Genomic DNA, 11,416 nt, shown 5'->3' on the forward strand with positions numbered 1-11,416 from the left:
CCATGGCAGAGACAATTTTTTTTTTTTGGACGGATAAATGAGGAGTACTATTTAAATTTTGGATCACACTTTGACCGGACACAAGTTTAAATCACACTTTGACCGAACACAAGTTTTAAGAAATGTAAAGAAAAGTTGTTGAAAAAGTTAGTGGAATGTGAGACCCATTTTTTTATATTGGTTTTATAATAAAATATGACTGAATTGAGTTAGTGGAATGTGTGAACTACATATTATTTATGGTAAAAATGAAGTGTGACTTTTAATTAGGGACAAACTGAAATGAAAAAGTGCGACTCTTAATAGGGGACGGAGGGAGTACTATTACACAACAAATCATAGTACTATAAAACAGGAGAAGAGCGAGAGGAAAATAGCAGGCTATTAATTTTGGTTGTTTAGATAAAAAATGGTTGAAGACTGAAACTGTTTTGTTGTTCAGATATAAGATCAAGAAGACTGCAAAACTATTGATTGTCCCCAAACGGACCAAGTTTTCTTCAAATGGCTGCCATCAGAAATCACATTAGACATCCTCTCCAGACTCCCCGCACGAACCGCCACTTGCTGCAAGTTGGTTTGTAAGTTATGGCTCAATCTGATCAAGACTCATGAGTTTGTCAAGTCTCATCTTTATAAATCAGTCCCTTGTCTCGCTATATTTCGAGCCCCACCGGGTGGCTCTCTGTTTCATATGAAATCGGGTTTGAAGCTATGTAAATTAATTGAATTTGTAAATGATCTCAGTGATGAGTATTGTTGGGATGTAATTAACTTAGACCACCCTTTTCATGGGCCAGTGATTGGTTCAGCTAATGGTTTGCTCTTACATAAGCCAAAGTTTGATAGTTATCTATACTTATGCAATCCAATCACTCGTGAGTATATCACAATTGTTGATCCTCTACCTACATGGCAAGATCCTCGACCTACATGGCCACTGCATCAATTCAGGAAGTATGGATTTGGAGTGAGCATAATAAGCGGCCATTATAAGGTGGTTAGGATTTTCGGTAAAACATTATGTAAAGTATACACTATAGGGACTAAATTGTGGAGAAGTATTGCTTGTGATAGATCGCCAGTGGCACGTGATTCAAGAGGCTTATTTCTAAATGGAAATCTGCATTGGATGGAAAGTAATGGGTCCACTTGGGGAGTTTGTTGCCTTGATCTTGAAACAGAACTTTTTAGCTCCTTTTCGTTTCCTCCTGTTGATTTTCCGTGCAAATTAGGGCGATTATCTGTTTTGGGGGATTGTTTATGTGTGTGTTGGAGTCCGAATTATGGGTATGCATCTAATTATGAGATCAAGGGCATCCGCAATGGGGCGGACGATGGGTAACCCATCGTCCGCGCCCGATACATCGTCCGCGGACGATGCGCGGAGGATACCCATCGTCTGTCGCATCGTCCGCCACTGTGGACGAGGCGGACGATGGTCACGGACGATGCGACGCGGTTTAGTTTTTTTTTTTTAATTTTATTAAAATTTCAAAACCTATATATATCAAATTCACTTCATTTTTCACACTTCATTTTTCTCACTTCACTCTCATCAAATTCACTACATTTTCAAGCAAAATGGATTCCGTAGATTATCCGAATAGTCCGATGTTCGGTGGTGCACGATGGCTGGGTACAGAACCCGACAAATACCGGCCATTCGACACCAACGCCGAGTACGATCCCGACTTTTCCACCGACTCATACGGGCTGTCCGATATGGAACCGTCTCCACACCGCCCCTCCGCCGCCGCCGCTTCTGGGTCCGCCACCAAGAAGAAGCGGACCAAGGCACGAGCCTAGAAGTTGCCTACAACGGAGGTATGTGAAGAGTTCGCCCCGAGAAGGACGAACTACTCCGACCCCGAATCCATCGTCTTGACGAGATGTTGGATTGATGTTTCGGAGGATCCGGTGTACGCCAACAACCAGAGGGTGACTGTGTATTGGGAGCGCATCGCCGAGAAATACAATGCGGCCAAGCCGGCGAACGCGTACAAGCGCCACAGGGAGCAGCTCCGCAAGCACTGAGATCAAATAAAGAAGCATGTAAATTGTTCACTGGGAGCAGGCCAGTGGCGAGAGTCTCGCGGATGTGCGGGACAAAGCGATACAGTCGTACATTTCATTGTACGGCGATTTCAAGCACTACCAGTCCTGGGCGCTCTTGAGGGACAAGTAGAAGTTCGTTGGTGGTGTGATTCCCCAATCGACAACGGCGAGGAGGAGGGCGTCGAAGCACACCTTCAATGATTATACAAGTAGCGATAGCGGCGCGTCTCCGATGGACCTCAACAGGGTGTTCGCGGATGAGAGTTCCGGCACACCGATTTCCTCCCGGCATCCCCCCTGGCGTCAAGGCTGCCAAGGTCAAGGGCAAGGCCACATCAACCTCCGTCGCACCGCCTGACCCGACCCTGTCGCCGACCCCGAGTTCGACGCCGTCATTACTTCGACTGCGGCCCATGCGTACGCAGATTTGGCGGCCTCCTCCGACTACCGGACGTTTTTGGACGCGCACACCGCCCTCATGCAGGCGACCAACCCGGCTCAAATCGAGGGGATCCAGCGGATGATCGATGGCCTCAGCCGCAAGTTGGGACTTCTCTAGACTAGCCTCCTTTTTTGTATTTAGTGCTTTTTTTATTTCTTATTTTGTAACTTTTTTTTTAATTAAGTAAAATTAGAATTTCCCTTTAATTGTGTTGTTTTTATTTGTTTATTAATTTTATTTACATTTGCAAACATAAAAATATAAATACAAAATAGTAAAATGCTTAGGGCGGGCTATAGTCCGCCCCACTGCAGGTGGAATAGGAGGAGGATAAAATGCTGACGTGGCGGTGCATAGGACGTCGCTTAGGGCGTCCCATTGTGGATGCCCTAATATCTGGTTGATGAAGGAATATGGTGATGAGAAATCTTGGGAAAAAAAATTTGTCCTCACAATCAATACTGGCTATTTTTTTAATTATTCACCTTATTATCTTCGCGCGATCAAAGTTTTCGAAGATAGTTTCATCTTGCTAGAATGGGGAGAGGACGGGGGCATAGTATTATACAACACTAAAACTAATACTACTACTAAAGACGTTGCTATGCTTTATTCACGTATTGATAGTTTATGCATTACAACGCCGAGCATTGTTCCTCTCAAGACTTTTGCAATGGAGAATGTAGGCTCATTTTGATTTGTGAGTAGGGAGCTCTTGTGACCAATGTAATTTATCTACTTTTTTTCATGACAAAATGATTTATTCTTTTGCTAAGGATATTGATTTTATACTTTTGTTTTGCCAGGGATGTTGATTTATTCTTTCATGCAATGTAGTTTTCCATGTATATAACAATATTTTAATATAAAAATAGTCATATATTGTTGATTTAAACTGAAAGAGTTGGAAAGATGCACTCTTATATTATTAAAACAAACACTACATACCTATTATCAATAGACAATAAGAGATAATTACTGGTAAGTTCTTATATTGTTGCCGAATACAGAATTTGTCAATGCGATTTTGGGTAGCAAAATTTTATGGATGTAATTGGCTATGTTGAGGAGATATGTGACACCGCTTAGGTAGGGCTTTACACTCTATCGGGGGCTATAGTCTTGATGTTGTGTGATAATTCTACGTCATAGGTGGATTGTCCTTGCATCTGACTGTTGACTCTAAATACGATTGTGGAGCTATTTTAGCTTGATGTGAATTTGAGATGACTATGTTGTTATTAATGCCAATTGTTGTAAATGACAGCCTATACATTTACAAAAGGGGAGTTTTGTGATAACTAACCAAAATATCATTGTAATTTATAATATCATATTTAAAATATTATATAATATATATAGTGTTTAACATTTATATAATTCATTTTTAATTTTAAATTTTTAACTTTTGGTTTTCTATTTTCTTGTAATCACCATTAGCTTAATGATTGTTTAAAATGAATTTTAAATTTTTAACTTTTGGTTTTCCATTTTCTTGTAATCACCATTAGCTTAATGATTGTTTAAAATGAATTTTAAATTTTTAACTTTTGGTTTTCCATTTTGTTGTAATCACCATTAGCTTAATGATTGTTTAATAGTGGTTTAATTTTATGATTCTTCATATTTGTGCCTGTAAAAGCATGAGGTGTAGATGGATATCACAATTCAAATAATTTATCTATTCTCTCTTATTTGTATAATTGTATTCTAGCATCTTAGCATCGAGAGTCCACATTCGTTTTTGTATGTTTTTTCCATTTCATTTATTTTGTTGTCTATATTCAAATACTCCATCTTGTACAGGTGAGACATAGAATCAGATGTGACAGAGAATGAGAGATAAATATTGCATAAATGTTCTTCAATATTTTCCATACACTAAAACATCGGTTGGTGAAATTGCGTTTTCTATATTTTTCTAATAAGAAGACCTAAATTAAAAAAGGCCCAAGTAAATGGGCATGGACTTCAGTTTTTCAAATAATCAAGCCCTAAACTTCAATAAAAAAATAATTATGTCCTAAAATCACACTGATGCCGAATTACCGACATGAGATGGATTCAATTAGGATTAAGATTTAATTCCATAGCTGTCGTTATATTTGCTTCAATGATTATACGGGATTTGTTATTCCATAACAATCATTTATTTATTTTCACGTTTGGATTGGATTTGTTACTCCATAATTATGGTTTATTTATTTCCATATTTATGTTGAGTATAGAAAGTAGTAGACTAGTGTAGTAGTAATTTTCAAATAGGAAAGTCTTTCTTTAGTACTAGTACTGCTCATTTTTGTCATTTAGGTAGTGATAAATGTATATAAATTGTACATATAATATTTTACATTGTGAATCAATTTATAAATATAAATTACCTTAAAATAAATTATGTTTCCATAACAATATATGAAAATATTAAAATTTTAAGGTAACATATTTTTCATATTTAAACATACCCTAACCCTAATTTAAATTATTTCGAATCAAGCATGAAATTATATAAAAAATTGTCATAAATTTTTCATGTTGCTATATACTAATTCTGATATAGTAACTAATAATAAAATAAAATTTTAATACTATAATTCAGTGAAAATTAATACATTTAATTTAACTTTACTATTGTCATTTATTCAACCCATCTCCGCCTTCTAGAGCCGTCAGTCTCCACCACAATCCCGACAAGGTAAATTATTTCCGTCAAGTCAATTTGTTTTACTACTCCACCTTTTTTCAATTTTGTACCGGTTTATTTGTGAATGCGGACCTAAATGTTTTTTGCTTTTGCATATGCGTATGTGTTTTGCTTTTTCGGATCTTTACATTAGCAGTAGCTCCGAATTGATTAGGGTTTAGAGTTGGATAGATTTCTGCATTTACTCATTTTATTTCGTTTAATTTCTTATAAAAATATTGCCTTTATCCATGGCAGAGACAAATTTTAGTACTAGTACTACTTACTAATTTTATTTAGATGGGTAAATGATATTTAATTTAAAGGTCACGCCATGGAGGACTCGAATCTGAGACCAACTCACACACAACGAATTATAGTACTATTGAGATAGAAAAATAGTAGACTATGAATTTTGGCTGTTTAGATATAAAATAGTTGAAGACTGAAACTGTTTTGTTGTTTAGATATAAGATCAAGAAGACTGCAAAACTATTGATTATCCCAAATGGACCAAGTTTTCTTCGAATGGCTGCCATCAGAAATCACACTAGACATCCTCTCCAGACTCCCCGCACGAACCGCCACTTGCTGCAAGTTGGTTTGTAAGTCATGGTTCGATCTGATCATGACTCATGAGTTTGTCAAGTCCCATCTTTCTAAATCAGTCCCTTGTCTCGCTATATTTCAAGGCCCACCCAATGGCTCTCTTTTTCATCTGGAATTGGGTTTGAAGCCATGTAAATTAATTGAATTTGTAAATGATCTCAGTGATGAGTATTGCTGGGATGTAATTAACTTAGACCACCCTTTTCATGGGCCACTGCTTGGTTCAGCTAATGGTTTGCTCTTACATCGGCCAAAGTTTGATAGTCATCTTCACTTATGCAATCCAGTCACTCGTGAGCATATCTCAATTGTTGATCCTCTACCTACACGACATCCGCTTCTATTCAGCAAGTATGGATTTGGAGTGAGCAAAATAAGTGGCCATTATAAGGTGGTTAGGTTTTCCTGTAAAACACTATGCCAAGTATACACTATAGGGACTAGATTGTGGAGAAGTATTGCTTTTGATAGCTTGTCAGTGACACGTGATTCAAGAGGCTTATTTCTAAATGGAAATCTGCATTGGTTGGAATGGAATGGATCCTCTTGGGGAGTTTGTTGTCTTGATCTTGAAACAGAACTTTTTAGCTTCTTTTCGGCTCCTCCTGTTGATTTTCCTTGCCAATTAGGGCGATTATCTGTTTTGGGGGATTGTTTATGTGTGTGCTTGAGTTCAAAGAATGAGTATGCACCTAGTTATGAGATTAATATATGGTTGATGAAGGAATATGGTGATGAGAAATCTTGGACAACAAAATTTGTTCTCACAATCAAGACTGGTTATTTTTTAAGTTATTCACCTTATTTTCTTCGCGTGATCAAAGTTTTTGAAGATAGTTCCATCTTGCTAGAATGGGGAGAGAACGGGGGCACATTATTATACGACACTAAAACTAATACTACTAAAGAAGTTGATATGCTTTATTCACGTATTGATAGTGTATGCATTACAACGCCGAGCTTTGTTCCTCTCAAGACTTTTGCAAAGGAGAATGTAGTCTCGTTTTGATTTGTGAGTATGAGCTCTGGTGACCAATGTACATTTATCTACATTTAGTCATGACAAATAGTATGATTTATTCTTTTGCCAAGGATGTTGAATTTGATTTTATGCGTTTTTTCAGCCAAGGATGTTGATTTATTCTTTCATGTAATGTAGTTTTACATATACAGTATATAAAAATATTGTTAATATAAAAATAATACTCCCTCCGTCCCATAAAAGTTGAGTCGTATTCCATTTTAGTCCGTCCCAACAAAGTTGAGTCATTTCCTTTTTTAACAAAAGACAAAACATCTAATCACTCTTCCTTTATTCCATCATTTACTTTACTCTCTCTTATCTTTCCTACTTTTTTCATCGCTTCTATTTATTTAATATAAATTCTTAATCTCCGTGCCCAAAAGTTTTGTATCAACTTTTATGGGACGGAGAAGTACTAATATTGTTGTGTTAAACTAAAAGAAAGAAGTACACCAAGCTACCTCTTAGCCTAAATGATAAAAAAAACACCCATTCTTCTCAAAGTATATTTCTCGAGTATCAATGACTTAAAATGTTATCATTAGCAGTTAAGAAGTAAAAAAATGAAATATTTCTAAATAAATTTAATATATTTTATTTAATTATCAAGGCTGCATTGTATGGCCAAAGCCTACAAACATGGTTTGGGCCGCAAATATACTGATAAAGGAGATGAGCATTGTTATTTAATGTCATATTAGTGGGCCACAATACTATTTAATTCATTCTTAAACTTTCTTAGATGACAGGCCCATTAAAAAATGTTGATTGCTCACGTCATAAATATCATTGTTTGAAAGGGATGATAGTGATACTCATCTAAATCATGAGTTTGGTCAAATAATAGTTATTCCTATTAATTCTGAAATTGGAATATTAATTATAAGGTTTTAATTTTTTTTTAATTGGACGAGTTTTTAATTGTCTCGTCCATGCACAATTAACGCCTTTTAGTGATGTTAAAAGAGATAATATTTCAATTAAATAAGAATAGAAATAAGAAAATAAAGGAAAGTAAACAAAAAATATTTATTTTAATGAAACACGTCGTTTTGGATATCGTTAAAATTCGACTATTGTGCATGAATGAGATAATTGAGAAAAAATTTAATTTCGTGACTTAATATTTCAATTTCATTGGACATACTAAAATTTGACCAAACTTTATGAGTTAAATGGTTATTGACTGACTCAACTTTATTTTACCCAAATAATACCTGCAAGTGTACAAGGTTATTGTAGCAAATAGTAAGTAAGAGTATATCGTATCCCACAAAGACAATTAAGTGTAAACCTAAGTACCACGAACCAATTTCAACTAGTATCCAGACGATCGAGAATTTTGGTTTTAAACTAACAACTACTGAAAGCATATAAAATCAGAGATTAAAATAAGCACTTAAACAAGAAAACAATTAAGCAAGTTGTAGAAAATGATAGAAAAATATGCAGAATTCAAGGATCCGATGCACAACTCATAGCCTAACCCAATTGAAACCGATTTACCATTTAAAGTCTCCAGAATTGTTGAATCAATCACAAATATAGATTAAACCCCCTCCCGAAGTGAGAAATCCGTAGATTAGGTGTAATAATTGAAGTCCCCTTCTAATTCTTAGACCTAACTCCTAATAGTTCGATTAGATTAAAGATCTCACTCAAAACCTCAACTCTCCCGAGTTTTATTGAATTAAGGTGTGAATTATCCCTCTTTCAAGATTAATTATTTCACCTCTCGATTACTCTAAGAAACCCTAACACTACCAATTGGTGATCAAGCAATTGACAGAAAAAAGCACAGGAATAAACCAAACAATTATAAGAGCTAGATAAAAACGAAGTCAATTGGATTAAAATTATGAATTAATGCATCTTCACCAAGAATTTTATATAAAAAGTTCAGTTACTCATGTTCATGGTAGAAAACAAAAAGAAACTAAGCAAAACAATAAAAATCATGATCCGAATTGCAATTGGCGGAAGAATTGAAGCTTGAATCTTCAATCTTCTTCCAAGAGTTCTTCACAAAGAGAGAGATGTGTTTTGTCACTTGTAGAGAATGAATAGAATTGACCTAATTCTTCCTTCTTATTTTCTCCTCAAAAAATTGCGTTTCAGCTCTAAAAAATGTCAAAATGACGTACCCGGCCAGGTGGAATTAATCCACTGGAAATTCACCCGGCCGGGTGAGACTTCTTTGGTACTCTCTGGAATCTCGCAGGCATAATTACGCCACCCGGCCGGGTGGAATTATAGGGTAATAATTCACCCGGCCGGGTGGGAATTTCTGGACAGCGCAGTGTTCGTATAACGGCCATAACTTCTTCTACCGAACTCCGATTGAGGCGTGTGAGATACCCACGCGAAGCTCTTTCGAAGATGAAGAGATTGGTATGCATTAGGGGCTGATTGGACTTCAAAATCTCCAGTAAATATTGTCTCAAACCAAAGCTGCTGCACATCCACATATTTTGTACCTTTTTCTACACATTCTTAACAAAATGGTCAACATAGAGAACTAGATATAAACACGTCCAATAATAGACAAAATATGATCAAATTCACAAATAACCACCCTCTAAAACCATGTAAAATCCAAATATGTCATTGACCCTTCTTTAAAGAGATGCACTAATGTACAACTATTCATAACTAAACACTTATACTCTTTTCATTCCATAAAAATAAAAAATTTAGGGACTGGCACGAGTTTCATTGTGAAATTGATAGAGTATGAAAGAGATATAAAGAACAGTAATTCTTGTATTCTTGGTGAAGAATTGAAACCACCTCATAAGAGAGAAAAACGTACGAAATATAGGAGACTAATTTTGTGTGACAGAAAAAAAAAAGAGATTATTTTATGAGAGATGGAAATTAATTTTTGGATCAATATATACGGATAAGATTGAAAGAATGAAATGCATAACATCTTTATAAGTCAAAATCGTCCAATATATTATAAATTTAAGAAATATTAAAATTTAGAAAATACTTTTTTACATATAACAAAAATATTAATATTTATAATTTTTTACCTATAATAAAAATTAATTTGAATTATAATTTATAAAATATTCACAAATTTACCTATCAATATTAATTTCATTTCATTTTCATTATGAATAAAAAACATTTTATAAATTTTAGTATTAAAGTAATTAGGCTAATCTGATTAATTAGATTCATAACTAAGTGATTAATTTGGTTAAAAATGTTTGATGACTGAGTTTTAAAAAAATGTTAATTTTGGACGAAAATATATTGTTTGGGAGCATTCCGTAGCACACTTAATGTGTAAGACAAAAACGTTTTTTTAACGCAGATGTAAGAGACTAAATTTTGCCTTTAGTCTATGATTTAATTAGTTACTTTTATAAGTTATGAAATTGACCAGAAATCAACTAAAAATTGTGATTTAAATGATAATTATCCCTATTTAAAATTATCTTTCAAAATAGTCATATTAATGTTTGTGCTTCTTCAAAACAAAACAACTGGAACTTGGAACTTAGACCATCTTCAACCATATATCATACTCATATTTGGTGTAGAAAATATCTCCAACTATACACCAAATCCAAACTCATTTTTGGGTTTTTATACAGAACAACAATAAATATGGTGCTACTGCACAAAATTTATGAAATATTTCAAATGGGCCCATTATTATTTAATTAATGTGAACTAAAATACGAACAATAAGTTACAATAACAAAATAAAAATTATGTAATCTTATAATCCGGTTAATCACAACCAAATCCTACAATATTGTCAAAGTATGAAGAATATATCTTGATCGCACCGTCATTTGGTTGTTTTTTATTGAGCTTTTTTCTGTAAAATGTGCCTTCTTTCAGCTTGAATAAGCACGACTATAAGGATCGTCTACCACTGAGCTCAAGTTCATAGCCATTGTTTTATTTTCTACCCTCATTGTTTTGTGTTCTTGGGCCATCTTTTGATTTTCCTCAAACTTGGCCTTATAATTCTTTTTTTTAATATCTTTGTTTATTCCCTCATTTTGTTTATAAATGCGTTTCAATTTTATTATAGTAGTATGTTTAGTGTGTTTTAATTTTAAAGTTAGTGTAATTATTTTTGAGTATAAAGTATAATACTATATAAATATATTTATAAGAAAATTTTATGTAATTATTTAATTTATATAAATCATTGATAAAGTGTTATGGGATTAATATGTAATTTAAATAAGTATGTTGGTAAAAATTGAGAAAGTATAAAATGTAACTGAATTAGATTATATTTTAGAATAAATAATTAGAGTGAAACTAATTTTTAAGAGGACTCAAATTAAAAAAATTAGTTTAAATTTAATGGAAATGACTGAAGAATTAGTTTAAATTTAATGGAAATGACTGAAGATTGAGTTTTCGCTTTATTCTTGTACGTGAACCAAAATGAGTGACATTTGTTTAAACAATGTGGTACAATTACTCTAAATAGAGTATAAATCTTTTAATTTTTTTGGTGAATGTGTGGGGATTTTTTCCCATTGGATGTACCTTGTTTCAAATAAAACAACAACAGCTAGGATGACAGAAGGGAGAGAATGAGCAATTAAATAAAATCAGGCAATAA

General features: G+C 34.1%; 1 protein-coding gene across 1 annotated transcript; it reads left to right on the top strand.

Annotated features, from left to right (window-relative positions):
* Nucleotides 1-248: 248 nt before the first annotated feature.
* Nucleotides 249-3,197, top strand: LOC148926663 (uncharacterized). The gene is made up of 3 exons (XM_089059206.1): nucleotides 249-255; nucleotides 450-997; nucleotides 2,880-3,197. Exons 1-3 carry the CDS (start codon nucleotides 249-251, stop codon nucleotides 3,195-3,197), a joined length of 873 nt encoding a protein of 290 aa, XP_088915332.1.
* Nucleotides 3,198-11,416: the final 8,219 nt, after the last annotated feature.

This window comes from Salvia hispanica, chromosome 5, assembly GCF_029641045.1.
Source record: "Salvia hispanica isolate PSC_SH4W2 chromosome 5, Shi_PSC_v1, whole genome shotgun sequence".
Classification (NCBI taxonomy): domain Eukaryota; kingdom Viridiplantae; phylum Streptophyta; class Magnoliopsida; order Lamiales; family Lamiaceae; genus Salvia; species Salvia hispanica.

Bases quoted from the DNA above. Each gene is read 5' to 3' on its own strand.
- LOC148926663 (XM_089059206.1), top strand. The intron at 998-2,879 runs GTGGTTAGGATT...AGGGCGTCCCAT, and splicing joins TAATAAGCGGCCATTATAAG to TGTGGATGCCCTAATATCTG.